Genomic DNA, 24,013 nt, shown 5'->3' on the forward strand with positions numbered 1-24,013 from the left:
ATTCAAAGAGGAAACCAAAAAGCTCTATGGTCCTAAACAAGCAAAGGATTAAAGCAGACACAAGTTCACACGGATGAGAAGCGCCTCTAAATTCCATCCAGATGATCACATGCATGTGGCATTTGTTCATGTAGCTTGCTAGATTGAAACCATACCTATTACTAGTTTCCAAAAATCCCAGTCAAGATCCCTTGATTTATTTTAAACTAATTTCTCCCTAAGGCCATAATATTGCTGTACTCAGTCTGAGCCTGTGATACAAAGAAAAAAAACCCCAAACTATATGTTAGTATTACCATTTTACTAAGTTGTATAGGAACCAGGCAACTTACCAGCATAATCCTCTTAGCATAAAGAAGAAATAAGAGAGAGAAAAAGAGAGAGAAAGAGTTAGGATTTAGTATTCCTAGGTACAGTGCATAAATGCCATGGCAAACCAACCAAACTAAAATATGCATGTTTCTCTCAAAGACTGATTTGAATTAAGGGGAAGCATGGCGTTCAGTTATTTTACAATTCGTGTTCAAAAATGAGTATTTTTCTTTGAGAAATTAGTCAGGAGAAAAATCCTAAATTATGTCATCACATTTTTGTGAACTTTGATAAAATATATATATATTTTGAAAAGTAATTAAAATCAAAGTATAGCAACCTGGAACTGGTTTTCATTAAGATCTGGCACGTAGCTTAAATTAAAAATGGACTTTTCACTTAAGGACTATGCAATACATAAAACACACTTAAATCAAGAAATTGCTGCAAGCAGCTTGAGTACAGTTTTGATCATGAGAGTTAGTGACCAAACCTACCCTTTGCATGAGATAGAAGAATTAGCTAGTCATCAGCAGAGAACAAGTTTCCTTACTTCTTAATCTTGTTGAGTCACAGTTAGATTTTCCATTTTCCATTTCATTTATTAAGACATGACTCAAGAGTTACCTTATTCTCCGTCCATCTCTACCTGCATTGTACAAGCTGTGTTCTCAAAATGGGGGGACTCCAAACAAATAGCACAACCATTACTAAAGAACCAAAAAAATACATTTGTAAGCACACATCAAAAGGTTTATGCGTGCAAACTGTTAAGTGCACAAAGCAGGTCGAGAGAGCAAACGAGGTGTGCCAGCTTCCAGCGCTGACATCGGGAAATACTCATTTAACATCTCGCTCATCACTTTAGGGAACTGACATTGGAAAGCTGATGGCACTAGAACTGGCTACGTGCCTGTTTGATGTGGATTAAAACTTCCTCCTTGCAACTGGATATCACCAGAGACTTACAGGATACTGAGACCTCAAATACAAGTCAGCAGGTGAGAGGCTTTTTCTTCCCTCCTTAAAGACTGCCTTAAACCCAGTGTTTTGCCTTCTCAGTGTATATCCCTAGCCACGTTCACCCCAAAGGGTGGGAGGCTGGAGGGAGATTGACATTGCCCCACAGACTCTGTCTTGGTTGCTTCTGAAGTCCTGAGGGAGAACTTTAAAGTCATCCTTCCAGCCAGGAGCATGTTTGAATGCTTCCCTGTTACCACATGCAATAGATGTGGAACGATCAATCATGGGAGAATGAGCAAGAGGAGGTTCTGTTGCTGTTCATATGCGGTAAAATTGTGGTCAGGGAGTATATTTTGTCTCTCTGGGTCATCACATCTGTTTAGGTGTGTGCATAAAGCCTCAGTGGGCACGTATTATTTACAGCTGAGAAAACCAGGTTTTAAGACAGATTTATGTGGCTGACCTGGGTTTGAGCACTTTGGATTGCAATTTTTATTAATACCACTACAATATTGCTATTTATTCTTAGTTTTTAAAATATGCCATGAAGATGTATTTCATATCCATGCTATATTTTCCAGTTGCTTACTACTTGGCAGTTTTATGTTTGACTGAAGTTTAGGAATTGGCTTATATCTTGAAGCATCAGGACAAAAATCAAATAACAGAGTGAGTTCAGGTATTCTTTCAGGACCATTTTCATCCCCAAGCTCATCATGAGATAAAAGTAGCTCCCTTTTCATCAAGAGAGCAGAAAACGCTACCTAGTCTATAATATAAACAACCACCATTCTTCCTCTTCCACCCCCAGACTCAGCTGCCTCTTCATTAAATGTCTTCACAGAGAGACAGCTAATACGCCTCACAGAGCATTTCTGAACGCACTATTCAGAAAAGCATGCTTTCTCGTGTTTCTCTGTCTCATACATGCACAGAGCTATAGCATTGAAATCCCATTTATAGGCTTCTTGGTATGTCATGCTCTTTCAAGGACATGCTTCTGTGTACAAAAAGAACTGCAGAAAAAATTATAGAACTAAACTTCTCTAAATGTGTGAATTCCCATTTCTACCCGCCCCCCCCCCAATAAAAAACTCCAAAGTCTCAGAAGAACTTCTCCCCCACAATTTAATTAAATGCTTCAACCCACCACCACCTCACACAGAGACACGTACACAGACAGCAAAAAACTCCAGTTGCCTATAAGCAGACAGAGGCTTGGGAAAGTCATCTGTAACTTGCTGTGCCAATTTACAGGTTTTTCACAGTATGTTACTAATTACTCTGTATTCAAGACATTCAATTAAACAAACGGAATATGGATTAGCACACTGGTTTTAAATCAAAAAGTGTACTTTCCTCTCATAAACAAAATAGCTGTCTATATTTTTGCAAAGCATCCTCTACTGCTTCAGTGAAATTAAATAGAGACTACAGTGTGTATGAAAAACAGTTTCACAGAAATACATGGCATATAAAGAGTTGTGTTATTTAAACAGTAGCCACCACCTGCCCCATGAGAGAACCCATAAGACCAGCGCAGAGAGTGACAGCTGATCTCGTGTCTCTCTGCCCATGTTACCCACCCACCCAGCTCCCCCAGCCACTCACCCCCTGAGCCCAAGTCCTCCCCTCCATCCTGCTGCAGTTCCTGGGGTGGAAAACACCTTCCCAGGATAAATCAGAGTGGGGAAAGGACGACGCAGAGCTGACGGCTGTGCCTAGGAAGGTGAGAGAAGAGCAGCCCACCCCACCTCTCAGGACAGACCACCAGCTCGACTGTTCGCCAGGGCTATAAGCACAACACGCTGCTCTAGGTGGAAGTCTAGCTAACTGAGCTCTACCTTCCTAACTAGATGGTGCCTAGCAAGAAAACAGCAGAAACCATGAGTCAATGCAAAAAAAAAAATTAAAATCACACAGTATTTATTCCTTCCTAAAAAAAGAAAAAAAGTCTTAGAAAAAGCTTAAAAGAAACAAAATTGCAGGCACTCCTCAGAAAACAAAACTTATTCTTAAAACATGCTAAAATTTAACTAATACTAACTGACCCAGGACCCAGCTTGCAGACTCACTCACCCGGAAAAATCTGTTGTGAGAATACCATAATGAAATATGTATATTCGGCTTATGTGGCACAACGTGAGGTATCCCATAGCTACGACAAAGGAGTACCTAAAAACATAACATACAGAACACAGTTACCAACACAAATACCAACAAGAACTAGAATCACTCAGATTGGCTTTGGGTTTTTTTAGGGGTGGAGTTTGATTTTTGCAAATTAGGTTGTTAACAAGTCTGAAGCTATGTTACAACATCTGGCAGAAACTGTCAAAGAGGACCGATGGTTTTGTGTACCCAGCAGTAACGTTATGGAGGTGTCTCCTCACACTGGGGGTGGGAAAAAAAGAAAAGAGGATCACTTCAAGTTGGGAATTTCAATTTCAGAGTTTTCACCCTCATGTTTTACTTTCAAATTTCTGACTCAAGTATTTGAAACCAGATGATACTGCATGTATGTTGCTGAAGTTATCCACTGCCTTTTTTATCTGTAAATGTTCTTTATTTACACATGTACAGCTCTTCCTCAGATCTACCAGAAACTAAAATATTTCAAGTTTAAGGTATTTCCTCTCTTCTGATTTTGTGTAAAGGCAGGTAATGGCACATAGCCTAATTTTTTCAGCTCTAAATGCTGAAGAATGCCCGTTTCCAGAAGAAGCATTCCTTAAGTGGGGCTTGACAAATTCACTGTTTTTCAAGATGGAAATTATGTTAGGCAGGACAGTAGCATGACTCTTTCTATCTTAAGAGTTGAATGGTCTGAGGACTGGCGGCGTTGCACCGTCTAGGTGTGGCAGATGCAGCCTTTCCTACAACTAACTTCTCTCGGTATTGACCTGATCAAGAAAGAGGATACTGGGGAGGTAAGAAGCAGATGGATATTTGGAAACAAGCCTGACAAATGAAGCAAACTAGACAGTACAACAGAGAGCTGGGACATGTGAATGGAAGGCTTGCATCACGTGGACAGGCCAGGACCAGGTCCACTGGTGAGCCCTGCATCAGGAGAAGATAGCTACGTGGAGGAGAAGATACAAAGACCTACAGAGGAACGAGACTGCACATCCCACACACCCAGCAGAGCTGAGGCCATGGGAGGTCAGGCAGGCTGGTAGCTCACACTGCCAAGTGGCCTCCGCCCAGACCCATGGGAGGATTGATTATGCAGATGACTGAAAATGAGCCAGGCCTTCATCAAATCATGGCTGGCTTTAAAAGAAATTAGTTTTTCCTCCCTGGGGACTAATAAACTGTAGTGTGAATGACAGTGAAGGATCGCAAGGCAACTTGCAGGTCACGTGGCCCACAGCAAACAGCTGGATGAAAGGCAGGCTGAGGGGGCGTGATAGCTTCTTCAGATCAGTGCAGAATATACCTTATTTATCTCAGTCAGGCATCCAGTCCAGCCTCAGTGAGGTCCTTGGGCTCCCTCTCATCAACAGAGAACAGCAAGCATCCCTCCAAAGGCAAGTCACCCAGCTCAGACGTTTAACTGTGATAGATGGGATGAAGCATCTAAAATAAGCCCCAATGCTTAAGTGTAAAGCACCTAGACTGAAAGGGGGGCGAGCAGGGAGAGATACACTGAGTTGCTGCTACAGCTGGGAGCATTTCTGATGCTGGATTAGCCTGTCCATTTATAGGCCTTGAAGGCTGGAAGCCTCACTAGAAAGCAAACTAGCAGAAAATAACTGGGAAAGGACATGCAGGTTAAACTATGTAGTTTATTTCATTTGTTTACTTCCACTTGCATTTTGGGGCGGAAAAGGTCAAGTGTTGGAGCCCCATTATGAAGGATCCAGTGCCCTGTATAAATGGGTCCAGCCCTTAAACTGGCATTTTTCAAGCTTACACTCAAGCAGCTTGAATACACTATTATTTTGCAAAATTCATAATGTGGATGGTACTTTGAGTCACACTGCTATGGCTACTGGAATATAGTAGAAAAATCCTAACCCAATCCTCCCAGCCCTCCTAAGGTTTTTCAGTGTGTTGGATTGCTATTTCAGATTGACTCAAATCAATACATCACTGTCTCACAGCAGTGTGCGACATTATATGAACCTGTTCAATTTGCGTTGCAGTATACAGCTATTCTTCCCATTGTGACTAATCAGCTAAATAGTAAGAGTGAGGGGGTTTCCTGTTGAAACTGTGCCCATTTCCCTACCACCACCTCAGTTTGCCTAGGAAGACATAAGCAAGCATTGGATGATTCCCTCTGTAGACTTGGTTCCTCTTATCTACAATCAGTAACTCAGATTTCCCTCAGGTGACAGGCAGGGACAATGGCCAGGAGACACGTAATATACATTTATAGCACCTTTTCCTTCTGGTCTCTGGATGGCGTTTCTTTCATAAACATTGTCCAAAAACTTTTTTTTTTTTTTTTAAATTATTACTTCTGGACTTTGCACTCTCTGAGGAGGTGGAAAAAACCTCCTCGATTAATACCTATCTTGCTGGTGCAAAATGCTGGTGACTACTATAGACAGGCCTGTTGTTTATGGCTCATGTTTCTAAACCATCCTAGAGAAATCATAAGTGATGGCTCCCATTTGGATATTAGAGAGGGGTCACCTCAGGAATAGATAAAGAGGAAGGGGAGATGATTGTCTGAGCATCAGATCCTCAGACAGCCCTGGCACTGAAGGCAAGCGGAGAAATGGTTTCCGTTCCCCAGCCCAGACTGATGTGCATGTGAGCATTCAGCCGGAGCTACAGAAACAGCCACACAGTGTGGAGACGTAAATCATCTGTAACACACCCAAACCATACCACGGTATTAACCACGTGCTCTTAGGGAGGCAAACACAAAAGTAAAGAAGTGGGAATAACTACCAGCTCGTCCTTCTAGCCTGCTATAAAGTAGCAGCTTTACAAATAAAAATTCCATTTTGTGCAGATAACTGGGAAGCAAACGACTGCACCTACACAATTTTCGAAACCCCCACATGTTGAACTCTAACAGGCAGTACGGTACCCACATAAGAAAGCTCAGTGACCGAGCACAGAAGTTGTTCCACATCATGAACTTCCTCTTACTCAGTGAAAGAAGCAGCTGTAACTACCATGTAGTTTTCATTTTCATATGAAAGCACTTTTTGTCTTCTGGGCAGGAAGGCACTCCTTTGATAAAGCAGTTTAGGCATCATAGGGGTCTTCTTTCCTTTGAGACATTTGTATAGGAAAAAGAAAGATCCCATGGTCGAGAACTTCTCATGATGATACTATAAGCTTCCGCTTCAAAGCAGTGGCATTTCTGGTACTTTCTACTTTTTCAAGCCCAGAAACCAGTACCAAACGCAAGACTTAATTTCATAGATCACTAAGTTAAGCTGTCACAGCGACCTTATTTGAACTACCTAACTCAAGAATAAGTGGAAAATACCTACAGGCCAAACAGCAAGGGGAAAACACATTAAAAAAAGGATTATTAAAAGCAAACCTCAAGGACACAAGACCAGGGAGAATATGACTTCATTATGTTCAAGAAACCAGAGGTTTGGGCATAAATTATGAAGCCTACAAAAGCCAACTTTTGAGGCCAGCAATTTCGTAGGGAAATGCAATATATCAATGCAAAAACCACAAACTGAGATTACAGCTGCTTCTGTAACTGAATGAACAAAGCTCCTGCAAGTAACTGGGAAAGGCAGACAGGAAAGAAGCAGAAAAAAGCTTCATGCTTCTCTGCAAAAGGAGAGAAGTTGTCAGGGGGGCCGCTCCAGACTTGCAGCCACATCAGCTCACCTGTGGATGTTGGGAATGCTCGCCATATTCATAATACCATAGTTCATCATCACCAGGACAAAAAGATGAATGGAGTACCTTGAAGACATAAAGTCAGTATTTAGATCATTTCTACATGACCTGGAAGGGCTGGCAGTTCAGAGCAAGGGAATATTTTTCCACGCAAATGACATAAATGTAATGTCATCTCAGGGTACCAGTAAACATGGATTATTACAATGACATCTTTTCCCTGGAGGGTTTGGGATGGTTAGGAATCTTTTTTTTTTTAGGATAATATAGAAAGTGCCTCAAGACTAAAAAAGATGTAATCCAGAAAAGCTGATATGAAATTGGAAAATATTTTTACCCAAGCCTTGTCTACGTGGTGACTAAATACTCACCATCCAAAGCAGAAGACAGCAAAGTATATTCCAAAGAGGGTGGCAAATGCATGGCGAACAGCAGAGCTGGCATGACTGGGACTCAAGTAAATACGAAACCAAAACGCAGCCAGAAGTGCGAACAGTTGACAGGCTACAAAATTGATCTGTAAAAGACAAACAAAACAAAAAATGGTTGTGATTGTTGGAGGAGAGGGGAAGGAGTCTCTCCATTGTCAGAACAATAAACAGTGAAGCCAGGAAAAGGAGGGGGAAAAGGGAGACACAATGGATTGGTTCTTAGCATTCTCACTTGTGAGCCTAAGAAGTACCTTTCCTTGGCCAACGACAGAAGGGATTAAACAACCATGTAGCCACACAAAAACTCAGACAGGAGGAAGAGGAGGCTCCAGCTACCCAAGGTACAGGCAGGGTCTGGGCAGTTCTCACTCTCCCCAAGGTAGGGCTCTTCTCTACTTCCAGGAGCACTGGCACACCAGCCCAACCCAGGTGTAGGGGACATCACCCCACTCTCAGTCCTCCTGGTGGTAGGCAGAGGCCAAGAAGCAGATTGGGACTTCAAAGCATTGCCCCCATGCCTGACTTTCTTCACAAACCCCAAAACAAGGGCAAAAATCAACAATCCTGATGTGACACTTTCACAAGCAATAACTGGACAGCCTTCTTAGTTGAAATCCTCTGCTCCACAGCACCCTCCAAGCAGGCCTTTCAACTTACCAATTTTTTTGCAATTCAAGACTGCAAAGAAAACAACTTTGCTCTACCATCACACAGACAGCTAAAGGAAAACTCTCCTCAGTTACTCTTTGGCTACTGCATATCTCTACAGAGCATGGGAAGCAGTCTGGCCCCCCTGTAAGAGGGTAGCAATGGCAGTGGGAGCACAAGGCAGGTATATGCGGAGAGCAAGTAGTCCATGACTAGAGGCTACTCCGATCAGACAAGGACAAGCAAAAGCGGCAGTGTCCTCAGAGCAAAACCAACACCAAGCTCCCTTCTTCAAGTCACCTTCTCTTTGACAGCCTCAGCAAAAGTCCCAGAAGTCAAAAGAACAACAAATTTCAGGAGCTGTCTCTAATAGACCAGTACAGCATTAGGATGCAATATCCATAAGCCCAGCCTGGACCCTAGACCACTGGAGTTAAATTCATTTATTCAGCTGCAGTCCCCTTTTTATTTAAAAAAAAAAAAAAAAAACAAAAAACAAAAACACACACACACAAAAAAACCCACCCTGAGCTCTCCAGTTGCAAGTCATCCTAGACTGAGCAAAACTAAATAGGCTGCAACATTTAAGCACTCGCTTGGATTAGAGAATTATCCAAAGCTATCAGTCCAGGACAGGATGATATATTTCAGCTGGAAATGCTCTGACATGCTGGCTGTCCAGAGGTAGTTGTATTCAACGAGGCGTCTTGTCAAAAACATTTACAATGTGTTTAACAAGACACTACAGCCCCAAACTGCTTTTATTCTGGTGGACTAGATCCAACATGGTGCTGTTCAATCAAATGCTTTTCTTAAAGGTTTGTTGGCTACATTGCTGTAGTTCCTTTATTTCAGTGATGCAGGCAGACACGCAATAGAATAATGCAATAATTTAAATACTTAGATATGCTGAATTCTAGTTCTTTGGAGCAAAGACAATATCTTCTTTATTTCTTGTTCATGTAAGCAGCCAGCATTTATAATAAATGATATCATAGAACTATATCCAAAAAGCAAGTAATTCGCAATGTCTTATTAGGACAATACTTGATGCTTTATTTAAATAAGACAATTCTTATTTTCCATGCAAGTCTTAAAAAGTGAGAGAAAAAAATGCCCTGGTCTCACAAAACCCAGATGCTGTAATACAAATCCCAAACTCTCTTCTGGTCTATTACAGTACAGTTACACTCAAAACACTACCTCCTCCCCTCTCGTCTTTCCACAGCCAGAGGTACCACAGAAAAGGCTGAAGAGAGGACATCCCCTACAGGGCTGCTCTGACTGCATCCGTTCTAAGCAAGTTCCCAAGACTGATGGATGCCAATTCAGCGAACCTTAATCCCATCTCAGTCTACTCCCACTTACGGTCATAATAGTACAGGAGCTCCAGTGGAGCTCAACTTTGTGGCATGCAGAGCCCATCTGATTCAGTATAAAGAAGGAAAGTGCAGAGACTCCCAAGAAACTTGATGTGGTTTAAAAGATAATACCCCTCCTGCGCAGCATCGCTCATGAAAGCTTTATACCAGTAAAACCCATCAAAATAAGCAAGCGTTTGCTTTTTACTTTCATCCTGTTCTTGTACGTTCAGTCCAAAGTGTTAAAAATGCTGCTCCTTCAGAGGTTCACACACAGAGCAAAATCAAAGTGCAAGATCCCATGGCAGACACACTCATAATAGCATTTACAACTCTAAGGCAGGTAACCACAGCAGCAGCAGAAACCAACCAGCAGAGACTTCATCACAAGCTAACCTACAGTATACAACAGCACAGCAGCCTCGCATGCATACGCTGTTGCTCGCCTAGACTATCAATTCCTTTGAGCATGTGTTATCCGTGCTACTTGGATCAAAGTTAGCATGGGTACACCAACAATGCCACTATCACATCTTCATTGTGTTTTGCAAATTAACCAAGACTATTTATTCTCAGAACTGCAGGAGTTGGGCTAAAACCTTGTACCAGGATAAAAGGAAAAGTATACACTAGACTTATGCTTCAGTTGGCTTTCAATTTATAAGGGTTGTTTCTGTACAGCATCCAAATACCACAGATCCAATCTACTCAGCAAGCAGTAATCTCAGAATACTAGTTTTTATTTACCCTTTTTCTAATAAACTAAGCTAGAACGTACCTTGCAGAGGAACATTTACAAGACAACATTAAAAGTTTCAGATATGATTCAAAAACCAAAAGATTAACCTTACTTTTCAGGATCCGTAAACGACAGTGATGGTGTTAGAGAGGCACAAACATACATCAGTATTCCTGTCATCTGAACTTATTGTGACCTACCACAATAGCGTAAGGGAAGGGGGAAGGCATTGCTTGGGAGATTGACTCCTGGCCATGTTCTTCTGACAGACAGCACTGCTCCTAAACACAACGTGCTGCATTTTTCTTTGTCTACAGTTAAGGCTTTCAAGGGTTTTTGTGTGTATTTACAGTAACACATACACAGTACAAACAACATGATTGGTTTTAAAGGATTCATCAGCAGAGGGGCTGGGAGAGGGATACCAATGAACAAGAAATCCAGGTAAATACAACAATTACTGATAAAACCTTTCTGTCATCCATGAAGTATTTGGTACCTGTTGGGCAAAGACATTGTAGAATAGTACTGGAGAATACTTCTTGTATCTGTCCACCTGTAAGCCTGTACTTGGAATCTGAATGCACCAAGATGACCTCTGATTTCTGTAGGGTTCAGTCTGAAGATCAAATTTAGCTGTGCAGAGGTCACTGCAGGCCTACCGCATAGTTTACTGAAAGACTGACTTTCAGAGGTGCTAAGCCATTGCAGAATACTTCTGCATATCAAGCCATTCTGAGTTTACCTGAGCCAAACTGAAAGCATGGATAAACCAGGCCAAATCTTTTCTTAACTACAACCTGTCACAAAGAGAGGTAGGGAATTTGTTTGTCGGGTTTGGGGAATATAAGACAAATGTCAAGACACCAGTAAAGCTGGGGAGCTCTTTATTAAGTGCTAAAAAATTTGTTCTGCCTGGCAGGCTGAACTCCATATTTAAAACTGAGCACTAACTTGGTACCAGACCAGATCTGGTCTGTTCTCCACAAAGCACTAGAGGGATATGATAGCTTTTCATATGACTACCACATTTATTTAGTTATTTATATGTAACATTTTAAACACGCGCAGCATTCACATGCATACACACGAAGACTGCCAGTTCATCTGACAGTGACTTTACTGCATTCCATTTAACATTAACTTTATACTTCACTCTACTTATTTAAGGTACCTAAGTAAACAGATCCCTAAGATTTTAAGAAATGTTGCACTGCATCACAAGCGCAGTCACAATCACACTTTCCTCCCTTTCCCTTCCCAAGATTGAAAAGGGTTCATGTTATTCCCTTTTGTTTGTTTCCACTGTTGCTCAAAATACTTTGTAAACAGTAAATTGAGGGCTTCTGAACATCAATGAATGGTGTCCACACAAAACCAACATGGAAACAGAAAAGAAATTATACAAGAATTAACCTTTCTCATTCTGACTCACCATTATAAGTCATTTAATCCATGTTTTTAGCTAATCGCAGCTATTCAGTGTTGCCATCAAACTTATTTCACATCTGGTTTCAACTTTGTTAGCAGAAAAGAAACACCTTTGCTTTTTACTGTCATTTTCTTCCATGCTCTAGCAAGTAAGACGTAATAAAATTAGGAACTGGAGCACAGGATATGTTGCCAAAACAACATACTATCTTTCATTTTCCATGGTTAAACACTGGAAGACAGAAAGGCAGTCTCGTCACAGGATCCTGCACCGACATCTGGAAGACTTGCACCTGAGTCACAGCCAGCTGAAAACAGCCTTGCAATGCAGAAACAAGATATCTGCACTTTTGGAGAGAAAATCTGGAACAGCTCCAGCCCAACTGGGTTGGTGGTTATTGTTGTCTGGTTAAGGAATTCTTTAATATCTAATCGGCTCAAGTTTAAAAGGCCAGATGGATCCAGAGCACATAAACACCAGATATGAACAATGAGGAAGAAAAAAAAAAAACAAACCCCATAGTTCCTCCCTTTATCCATTCAAACTCTTTAGTAGCAATAACTCGAAGCGATGCTTGGACTGCAAAACTAAGTTTTATACAAAGCTAGCAATCATGTCAAACCAAGCAACCAAGCATCTATGATGTTGACACGAGAATAACCAAACATAATGGTTCAAGATCCCCCTACACTATTGTGCTAAAATCGAAGCCCTCAAAGTACATAAAAGGTTAGTTCCATCTGCCTCAAGCCTTTGCACCTTCTCCCATTTTTAATAGCATGAAACCAACTTGGCAAATGTTGGACTAGTACTCTAGCAAGGGGAAGCATGAACTCCTAGGGATCCAGAGTCACGTTTTAAGTCATCTCCAACAGGCAGAGCATATTACGTGGGAAAGTCTTCTGTTCAACTTGCTAACCATTCTCAGAGGAAAACCATAAAACTTTTTGCCCTATCTTTTATTGGGTACCATTAGCCATCTGCAGGCAGGCACTTTTAAGGGCAACAGCCAGTTGGCAAGTCACAAAATAGAAGTCCCAAATACCTGATATTAAATATTTGTGTCTCAAAATCATAGAATCATAAAGGTTGGAAAAGATCTCTAGGGTCATCAAGTCCAACCACCAATCCAACACCCCCATGCCTCCTAAACCATGCCCTGAAGTGCCACGTCTACATATTTTTTTAACACCTCCAGGGATGGCGACTCCACCACCTCCCTGGGCAGCCTGTTCCAATGCCTGACCACTCTTTCAGTAAAGAAGTTTTTCCTAATATCCAATCTAAACTTCCCCTGGTGCAGCTTGAGGCCATTTCCTCTCATCCTGTCGGTTGTTACTAGGGGGACAAGACCAACACCCACCTCGCTACAACCTCCTTTCAGGTAGTTGTAGAGAACGATAAGGTTTCCCCTCAGCCTCCTCTCCTCCAGGCTAAACAACCCCAGCTCCCTCAGCCACTCCTCAGAAGACTTGTTCTCAAGACCCTTCACCAGCTTCATTGCCCTTCTTTGGACACACTCCAGCACCTCAATGTCCCTCTTCTACTAAGGGGCCCAAAACTGAACACAGTACTCGAGGTGTGGCCTCACCAGTGCCGAGTACAGGGTGTGATCGCTTCCCTACTCCCGCTGGCCACACTATTCCCGATACAAGTCAGGATGCTGTTGGTCTTGGCCACCCGGGCACACTGCTGGCTCACGTTCAGCTGGCTGCCAACCAGCACCCCCAGGTCCTTCTCTGCCAGGCAGCTCTCCAGCCACTCTTCCCCAAGCCTGTAGCATTGCATGGAGGACTTGAGCCCATTGCCGATAACACTGAGTGGGAACAATTATCACTTTTTGTTCTGGGGGCAAACTGAGTCCATGGTGGAGATTAAAAAAAAAAAAAGTAGCAATTTGTCAAATTCCTCTAACAGGGAAGTCATGGAGCCATAGCGCTTTTCCAAAAGGAGACAGGTAAATGTGTTGTTTGGTGCACTGGAAAATGACTGAAAAGACCCACAAAAATTTTACAAGGAGAAAATGGAAAGTGCTTTTGCTTTTCCTAGCTAGAAGTTCTTGAGATGGGAAACAGAAAATACAAGAGGAGGAAAAACCTGGCTTTATATGTTTCCACCAAATCATCACTAATAGTCTTGGCCACCGCTCACCATAGTTCAGGCCACTAATCACGTACTTCAGGAAGTTTCAGTTCCCCTCATCCCACAAGCCTTGCATCTGCGAATCTCCCTATTTAAAGAAGTGGTAGTAGACATTTGAGGATTACTAGATCACACTCTAGAAGGAGATACTAAGCAAGATTAACCATGTAGCCTGTTATTTTAGTGCTTTTAACATTTTCCATATAGTTAAGTATCAGGAAGGAAAATCCTGCATTCTGTTTTCACCACAAAAATACTTTGCTTTTACTTTACCACTTTTTTCCTCCCAGAAAAACTGATCTCACTTTCCAAAAATCTAGGAGGATATAACAAACTGACCACGCAGTTCTCTCCAAACTCCAAATGGGAATTAAGTCCATTACCCAAACCGGACAGTCCTCTGCAAGCAAAATTCCTTTTAATGCTGTATCTTGTCACTTGTTGGATGACAAGGTGCTGACATGCCCCCCACAGCACACAACCTTTGGACAAAAACCAGGCATGTTGCACATTCATACATGTTCACAGACAGATATGCAAGTGTGTTATGGCACAACCAGGCTGCCAGAATATTCTTAGCTAGCATCTAGGTCCATGCCCACTTCAACATGCAGCAGATGATGCAGACTGTCCTCAGATTATAGGTATCACAGAAAATACCGCTACTGTTATTCCATGCCCTGTGCTTACCAGCCAAATGAGAGAATAAGGCTTTAAATCTGCATTTCATCTGCTGAAGAAAAGAAAGTTTATGAACAGGCCTCCCATGGTGGTTCAGTGTAAAATGAAGTTGTAGACTATGGTCAAGATACAGTGTATTTGCTTCTACTGAGGATGCTAATACAAGGTTTTTATCTGGTAGATTAGAATTTTCCTCTATTCACTAATTTACGCAGATCACCAAACAGCTGTTTTCAGTATTTGGAAAAGCATAAGGAACCATGTTAACAGAAACTACTGACAGCAACAGCAGCTCTTCCTCAAGTCAAACTACTGTCTGCGCAGTCCAACAGTGCTTGGGTAGTATTTTGGGAGGGGGGTGCCATTTGCCAGAGATCAGCTCCATCTACCAGGATGATGCTTTCTTGCAAATAATAAAGCAAGAACTACAGAAATGCAATGGCTTTTTTCTCTGTTCAGAAGATTATTTTGCACATATAACCAAAGACACCTGGCAAACAACATGTTTAAGTTCACTTTGCCAGAGACATTTCTACTTTGATATTGAAAAATAGACGTGCTGTTATGATAGCATTTCGTAACATCCAAATTGTGGTATTTAAAATGGGTGTGTTAAGAATGAGAGATGGAATATTCTTTAATCAGATCATCTCAAAGATATCTGATACTTACTGAAATTCTTCAAAATATTTTGATCTTCCAGACTATTTTTATGAACCATAAGGACAAATATTCTCTGCAGAGATGACTTAAACCTACGCAGGGAAGGGAAAAACACCCCAAAAAAGAAGGGCAATATCACAGAAACCATGTCAAGTTTCCCACTGCTAGAATTTTGACTCAGGCTTCCACAAAGAAAAAGGATACGTGTAACATCATCTGTGCAGCTCCCCTATTGCCCAGTGGTATCGCTTTGCACAGAACTCAGCGCCGCCAGACCCAGCACAAACAGGCATTTGTGAAGAAATCAGAATTGACTGTCACTTACAAGATGTTGTATTTTCTATCTACAGCCAGGCACTGTGAATTGCAAGCAGCGTAGATCAGAGAGGAGACAAATTCATTTACATTGGGGAAATACTGATATGACTACTGAAGTGTCAAATCTCCAATATCATACTGAAACAACTCATTCCTCTGACTTTGCATTTTAGGAGTCCTGAGGAAGATTTTGAGGGGGCAGAAGCAAAGGTTTGAAAATATAATTTCTCTCATGGGGAAAAGAGAGAGGCAGACATATATGCATGACTGATTTAAGATTACTGTCCTCTTCAGAAGCAGCACTAAGTTCTCACGGCATGTGGAATATGGAGTTGGTAAAGTAGGATATGCCAAACTGACAGTATTTTGGCCTGTTGTGTTGTTTTCCCGGGTAAATTCTGCTGTTTCCCTACTTACAGGGTCAAATATCCTTCCATGATTTAGACTATAAACTTGAAACAGATGTTCTTTCTGGATTACCTCTATGAAGCCACTAGTAGAATAATCACTCGCAGGACACATAAATATAGCTACAGAACAGATTAAATCCTGAGTCATCAGAAATTTTAAAAGAAAAGCATTTAAGTCTAAAGTAAGCTTGAAAAGTCAAATCTACATCATAATGCTAAGTCACACACCCACACATTTACCTTTGATGCCTGATAAATTTAACGTGTGGACCTGATCCAAATACAGCTTTAGCTTGCTGTCAACAGCTCTTATGTTGAACTGTAATGACTTTGTATGTTGAACAGATGTTTAAATAATGATCATTTATGTGCACTGGTGTTCTGCCACTACCTGTAACTCAGTAATTACTATTTTTTCAGTGAGTAATGCCAAAATATAGTGTGATGAAATTCCCTTGTACCAGAGATAGCCAGCACTAATTCCTATCTATAATAGAAGCAGCAATGAAATCAAACAAGCTGGAGCCTTTAGTCAACCAGGTGGTTTTTTTAAACCAGAATGCCTTTAGGTTGTTAGGAGAGCTGCCTCGTTTCTTCAGTACGAGCTCAGCATGAGGTAGTACACTAATTACAGAACCTTTACCCCAGAAGAGTACTTTAAAAGAATAATTTGACATACCTCTGTGCAGATATAGTGTCACATGATATAACATGGCAGACACGTCTACAAGCAGAACTACAGCCAGCAGGACAGAGCATAGAATATATTTTAATGAGAAAAGGAAAAAGGAGTGAAGTGTTGTTACCCAAATGGGAATTTTAATAGAAAAAAAACCCCACACAAACCACAAACACCAGGACTACCTGTCTTGCTTTCCAAAGGCTTCCACAGGAAGCAGGAAGTCACTGGGATCTTGTACTTCTCACAGGAAAGATGGCATCTTGTACTGGCTACCCTCCTTGCTTATGTGTGGATTCATACTGATGCAGAGGGAATAGACTGACCTTATCATCACATTCCTCCATCACTCCAGCTCTTCTCACAGTATTCACTCAGAAGACCCAATTTAAGTATATGTAAAGTTAGGAGATAGATGCTGAAGTGAAAATGAACAGAAACAAGAAAAACAACTACTCAAGGAGAGTAAAGTACAACAAAGCAGAGACTTGAGTGCCTGCAAAGCCTCCTCTGAAAGTCCCTAGGAACCTCCCATGGCAGGGACACCATGGCGCTGTTTCCCCCCTTTCTTTGCCACCTGTATGGCTCAGGCAACTAACTGGACCTTGGATCCTTAGCTTTCATAATCATGAGTTAAATATACCAGTTACCCGTCTTTTTCACAGAAGTGAATTCTTGGATAATAGATATTGTTCCCAGCTGGTCTTTTCAGTCCTGATGAGGGCTCCCAAACCCCAAACAATTCTTTTCACACAGCCTCTCAAGAGCATTGCCTAGCCCCTGCTCTCCAACACCGTCACCTCATCCACCACAGACAGCAGGTCAGCAACAAAAAAGAGGCAGGACCAAGTCAGGTTTCATCACACATGTCCCAGCTCGAGCTCCCCAGCCTCAAAGCGCTAAATGGTCTGGAGATTTCAGTCTGGTTTCTACTTTTGTATTCTTCAGTAAATAACTTCAAAGTAGCAATGCTAAGAGTAGCATCAACACAGAACTGCATTTCTTCCCCCAGATTTAAAGGTTTGGTTCTTAAAAAATTAGAAGACAGAACAGCAAGTCCAGCACCTTTTCACTTTGTCTATGTAACTGACATTAAGTACATAGATGATTTATTCAAAATGCAAAGAAGGAAGACAATACATACGTGTGTATACGCAGCTACCCTGCTGGCACATCCTTCTGTGGCCTCAATGTAAATTACATTCCCCAAACACCAATGGGAGCTGCATGAATGTAGGAATGGCAGGATGGATCCTTATAGCAATGTTTCCAATGTCCCAATTGAGAAACATGCTTAACTTTCAGACCTGATGATAGCCTTGCGCCTGCACATATTCACCAATTTAAAAATAAAACAGTAGGCTTAAAGAGCAATCCTTCACTAGAATGGGAGCTGGCACATCTAAAATAACTTGCCCAATTGTTGTTGTTGCAATATCTGTGCAATTCTATTTTCAGTTCCTTTTCTATAGAAAAATGTGTCAGTGGTCTTTAAAAATACACACCAATACAAACAGAGCCGTTTTGTTCACATTATGCCAGTGATATCCCAGTAAGTGTATGCAACAGAAAGAAACAAACACCAGTAAGGGGAAGAAAGTGCCAACTTCACAAGTTATTCTAAACCAAACAAAAGTTGGGCTTTCTTCCACACCAGAGAAACTATCAGCACTGTGTTACATTTAGGCATATTATCCTTGGAATTAAGTGGCTTGATCAAAGACTAAACCTTTCAGACTTCACCACGGTATTATATAAGAATATATTAGGCCCTTACACATCAAAAATCTGGAACATCCTGTATTTAAATGCTCAGTCATGCTCACAGTAACTTAAAACAAGGGCACAGTAAAAATGAGTGTATTAGGACATGCTTTAAAAATGTATGCAAGGACTTTGCTAGAAGAAGGGTTAGAATTTATCTGTCCTAACACTGATCACAGAATCACAGAATGGTAGGGGTTGGAAGGGGCCTCTGGAGATCACCTCATCAATGAGATGATGTCGATACGTGAGCTAGTCCTTCTAAATTTCTTTTATTGTCAATAGGGAAAAAAGGCATTTCTAGGTTGCAATTCATCTATTTCTAAAACACAAGTCTAAAACAGGTACTTCTACTATAAAATGTAGATGAGTGAGTTTAGATGTAGAAATGTACACTGCAGACTTAAAAAGATGAACAGTAGCCATAGTACATGCATTAACTTCAATAGAAGAAAAAAGAAACCTCTGGACTGTGAAACTGGACTTCCATTTAGTTGTAAGAGATGAAATTTTCAAAAATGACCCACAGCTCCTGGTGCTCCACTTTTTGGTTTACCACTTAAAGACACCATAAAATGGTATCATGTTCCAGAAGCCAGCATTCTGCAATACACTAAGCCCACTTCAAGTGCCTGAAATAGAGAGAGGAGGGAGAAGTAGTGCCAATCTTCTGAAAAAAAGAAAAAAATTACTAGTCTATCTACTGCCAGATATGGGTGGAAGAGTTTTAGGGTAACAATGCTCCTACACGATGGGTGTAGTCAAATGCACCCGGTTTCATGCTTCTGCAAGCAGGTGCTGCAAACCTCAGCTCTTCCTGTCATCTTCCTTGTCTAAGTAGTCTTGCGTCTCCAAAACACTCAGTAACAGCACTTGCAGAAAAACGGAAGGAAAACCCTTGCAAACAACAAAGAAAATGCTTTCAGTTGAGCTTAAAAACATCACTTCAGGGTACGTCAACAAGGAGAGGTGAAGATCTGTGTTCTTCTACCTGTGCTCCAACCTAGCAAAATATAGGGCACAGATCTCAGGGTGTCACCATTCACTTTCCAACACTGCAGAGCCACAGAACTTGCTAGAAGAGGTACAGAAGATATTCCCAGCTACCTTTCAACGTGGAACGCCCTCACAGGCAGGAAAAGATACAAAGGTTTTGGGAAGCCATCAGTAAGGGCCAGAGAAAATCTGCAGTGAATCTGCTCAGAATTATTTTTTTTTGTAGAGTTACTTTTCAGTCAGCTCAACCTGTGCAGGTGCACAATTGAGTTTTTTCACAAAAGAAGAGAAAGAAGTATGGCACAAGGAGAGGCAATATACGCAGAAGCACTTTTTTTAGTAGTAAGCTTTAGTCAGAGCCATTTATTTGACTGGGAAAATTTCACATTTTCACTTTATATTTTGGCAATTATCTTTGCAAACATAAGTTAGTAACTCACTGCCTTTGTTTCTGCAAATAAGGAAGCCTTTATATTCTGCAGTTGCTTGCAGAGTCCCCCTTTTCCACTGTGGCCCTTGATTCTGCTGGAAAGCAGATTTTCCACGTAACTTTTTTCTTCATTTTTTAGCCTATTTCTAAAGAACTGTGTATGGGGTTGTTTTTTCCAACTCAAGCACAAATATCTTTGTTTCATTCCTTTGCTATAACAGTAACCATGTAGAATTAGCAAGCATCCGTAACTGCCAACTTCAGATACTGGCTTTCACAATCATGAGATTTCACAGTCATAAAATACTGCTCTTCTCTATTCTACCGTTTAAAAGTAAAATTATCACTCTATGCTGCTTAAGTTAAGATATGTTTATCTAACCTTCATTCATGTGGGCTCCGGAATTATTTTAAATCCCTTCAAAACTGTGACAGGAAGAGAAGCCACCAATAAAACATGTACGGTGACAATATCATGTTGTGGCTGGTTTTTCCTTCCTTATTTCTGCTCAGAATTTGCAGCACGCTTTCTTCATGCCCATTTATTTTGGATCTTGAACCATGCAAGCAGACAAGAACACAGTCCCAGCTGTTCAGTTATGCCTGTGTTACAAGCACTTTACATCTACAGCAAATATCTCTGGAAGCTGAACTTTGGAGCATGACTCATTTCAGGCACTCAACTTCATACGCCATTGAAAACAAGTAACCTGGAGATGACAAGCACTCATGACTCAGTGCAAGTCAAACACCTCAACCGTCACTAAACTGAAATATCTGGAAATCATTAGTTCCTTTCCAAAAAGTCATGCTCTGAATGAATTCCAGGGGTTACCCCCTCAAAAAAAAAAACCCACAAAAAAAATATTTCCTGGTTTTCAAACCTAGCAACCAAATCAAAACAAAAACTAACAGGAAAACACACAGCGTGAACAAGTGTCCACTGGTGAATAAGCATAAAGAAATGTGAATTAAACAAACAAAAAAAGAAGATACTTGGATTTTGCTATAGATTAATTGCATTTGCACTATACTGTATTTGAGGAAAAAAGATTTAATTTCCTTGCCTCATTAAAAGCATGTTGCCTTCTTTATATATCCCCCACTAGAGTTCCATACTTCTGTTTGCATACAGAATGGCAGAACTTTGGGTTAGAATACGGATGTTTTCCAATGATAGCTGCCATATCAGGAGGGAAAAAAACCCTCCTACTTTTGTATTACTTAACCACAGTATTACACTTTTTCCCCAGGCATATTCTTGCCACGATTATGAGCCAGCAATAGCAGAAACATAGCTTACTTTCCTTTACAAAGGACAGCAATCATTAGGCAACAGGAGTAAGCCTCATTTTTTCCTCTTTAACAGTTTGGAGACAAAGAGAAAAGAATGGTCTTACATTTTAGAATTGTTACAGTGATGCTCCTACTATGCAGCAACAGGCAAATTATTGTCCAAGAAACAGAGTAAAGAACAAAATTCCAGAAACTTCAAGTGAGCTCTTCTCGAAATACCCTATGAACTTGAACATAGCCAGGGAAAAGAAATTCAACAACGCTTTAAGTTGCATAAATAATTATAACTTCACTTTCAAACAAGCCCTTTACATATAAAGCCTAAAAAAACCATGCTTTAGAAGAACTAGGACATTGCATGATCTGCACAGCTGTCTTGCAAAATTTATTTCCATCTCTTGATTGCAAGGTTTTATACCACTAACATCTGGCTATCTCAGAAGCACTTTGAGAAAGCACGTCACGTTTGATTTTTAGCAAATGTCAGATATCTCAAAATGCACGTGGAGTTTTTCCCACTGTTACTGTAGCACTGAAGTGCGGAGTGTGGTAGCATTTCAGCTTCCCTGATGCTGGGAGGCACCTGAGCAATGAGCAGCACGTACTTTATACAGGACGAGGGAGAGGAGACTTGGAAGGGGATGACCAGGGACCTGGGTCCCCACTGACAGCTCAAAGCCTCTCCAGGGCACAAACCAATAGTTCCACCAGCCAGCAAATAAATGAGGCCACTGTCTCATAGGTAGTAATAGCCCAAGCAATTGCAAACACCCGATCCGAGACACAGGAAACAGCAGCACACCTGCCATTTAGGGTCTTCTGAACTGGTCTGGTATATTGCCCTTATTAGTGACTATGCTCAAAAACTGAAGCGTCAGAGAAAAAGGAAAAAGAAGAGGCAGATACAGAATTGATTTTCTCCCAATAATCACTTAAACCCTGACTTAATTCTATCCAGGCCAAAAAAACAGGAAGCCTGACTGAGATACGCAACTGAGGTAATGGCGCACATAAAATGTATGATAAACAGTTAGATAACAGACCTCTGGATCGGGGTGTCAGAACCCTGTGAGAACCCTATCAAAGTATGAGGGCAGACTACACTAGACGCCTGCTGGTGTAGTTTCTTCAAAGAGAAAATGCAGATCACAAAACCCCCAAATACCACGTTAAAGATATGCAGCATGAACCGAACAGAGAGGAAATGCTCAGCATATGGACCAAAAAAAAAATGCCAACAGTTAAAAATCAGAACAGACAAGCAAGAGGATAACCAAGATGGAAATACACTGCAAAGCATATAAGGGGACAGTTACTTTCTAGATAAACTAATGGAAGGACATCTGTAACTTGGGCTCCTTGGAAGTGGGATGTTGGAAAAGTAACCTCTCTTGGGCGTTGGCTGATCTTCTCCACAGAGATCTGCTGCTTCCTGCTGTATCAACATGTGAAGAAGCTCAAGTAATAAATCCAGTGTCAAGCCCTGGGAGGGGATGACAACTCTAGCAGACCCACTCACCCATAACGGGAGCAGACACGCTTGGGACTGCCAGCAGCAACTCGGATCCCAAAAGCATCAGCAGCACCAGAGGCAGAGCTGCTAGAAACAGGGCCTGCAGAGGGAGAGGCCCTGAAAGGAGCCAGCAAAAGAATACATACTTCCAAAAGTTTTCCTTTTTAAGCTGTTAAGTATCTTACTCTAGATACTCATGTTTTTCATATAAACATCCAAGTCCATGCTGGCTCTGGCCAAGTTCTTGGCCTTAGCAGCCTCCTCTTGAAATAGGTTTCACAGTCCAGCTCTGGACTGCATGAAAAAGACCTTTATTTTAATCACTGATGAACCTGCAGCCTTCCAATGTTATCCCATTTTTTCTTCACATGGAGAAACACTGGGAGACAGATGGGAAGAAGTCCTAGATCTGTTTCATTTATGCTGCTCACATACACTTTCACCACAATCCCTGTTAAGAGTCACATTTCTAAAGCAAAACAACCCAGTTCCTTCACTTTGCTTTTGCATGTTTAAGACGACTACCCCGTAATTTCTTCTCTTTTACCTTTTTCATATTTTCATTCCAGTTTCACGGCAAAGAACATCTACAATCATCTTTCAATTGACAAGACCAACTACAATGGAACATAAACATAATTATGCCACCCATTTCCCTCTAGCCTGGGCCATTCTTTGTTCTAATCATAATTTTATTTACTGGTTAGCATCAGCAGAACATCTCTAAAACTTTCTTTCTCCAAAGTGCTGAGCCCATTTTTCTCTCTGCAGTGTTACGTTTGCAATTGGGAACTAGTACCCTGGCAGAGAAGTAGCAATAAAGGCAACACAAAATTAAAGTTACATTCTGTGAATAAAAAAACAAACAAATATTTCCTCTCTCAAGAGTCTATCATATTTCACAACGTACCACAGCAATATGCCTACACTTTCAACACACTTGTATAAAATAGGCAAAACCCACCCATGCAATGAGTGCAGTGTTATTGTTGCTGTGGCAACTACAAACCACAATTTTTTTGCCTCAAGAGAATTAGCATGAACACAAACATACACACAAAGGCATAAACAGCTGTGGGTGCTAACAGTGCCTACAACTCACTGTGGATATGTAATGCTGCCATCAAAAATTGGACTTAATTCAATAAGTTAGTCCTTGAACTTCCCAGTCACTGTCTCCAAACCATTTGTCTGCACTTGGTTTTCACCTCCAATACAGCATAGTTGGCAAAACATCCTGAGAAACCATGCCGCATAAGAAGTGTAAATGTAAGACAACTTAAACTCCACTTGTGAGAGAACAAAGTAATTCTAAAACTCTCTCTCAAACAGACAAATCGTTGAGCTATCAGCTGGAATTTGCTGGTATAAATACCTACTGCAAACCATAGGAGTCAGTGATT

The 24,013-nt window shown here is 41.1% G+C and overlaps 1 protein-coding gene across 4 annotated transcripts in view; it reads right to left on the reverse strand.

Annotated features, from left to right (window-relative positions):
* Positions 1-24,013, reverse strand: part of MBOAT1 (membrane bound O-acyltransferase domain containing 1) — a 58,963-nt gene that overhangs the window by 25,947 nt on the left and 9,003 nt on the right. For 3 of the 4 annotated variants that reach the window (XR_010371624.1, XR_010371623.1, XM_064443690.1), the window contains exons 2-4: positions 7,479-7,624; positions 7,096-7,173; positions 3,355-3,450 (exon numbers count right to left, since the gene is read on the reverse strand). Coding sequence is in view for 2 of the 4 variants with exons in the window: in XM_064443690.1 (XP_064299760.1) it covers positions 3,355-3,450; positions 7,096-7,173; positions 7,479-7,624 (320 nt within the window). In the remaining 2 variants the exon portion in view is untranslated. The remainder of the gene's footprint in view (positions 1-3,354; positions 3,451-7,095; positions 7,174-7,478; positions 7,625-24,013) is intronic. The other variant, XM_064443691.1, reaches the window with a different exon arrangement.

This window comes from Phalacrocorax carbo, chromosome 2, assembly GCF_963921805.1.
Source record: "Phalacrocorax carbo chromosome 2, bPhaCar2.1, whole genome shotgun sequence".
NCBI classification, from domain to species: Eukaryota; Metazoa; Chordata; class Aves; order Suliformes; family Phalacrocoracidae; genus Phalacrocorax; species Phalacrocorax carbo.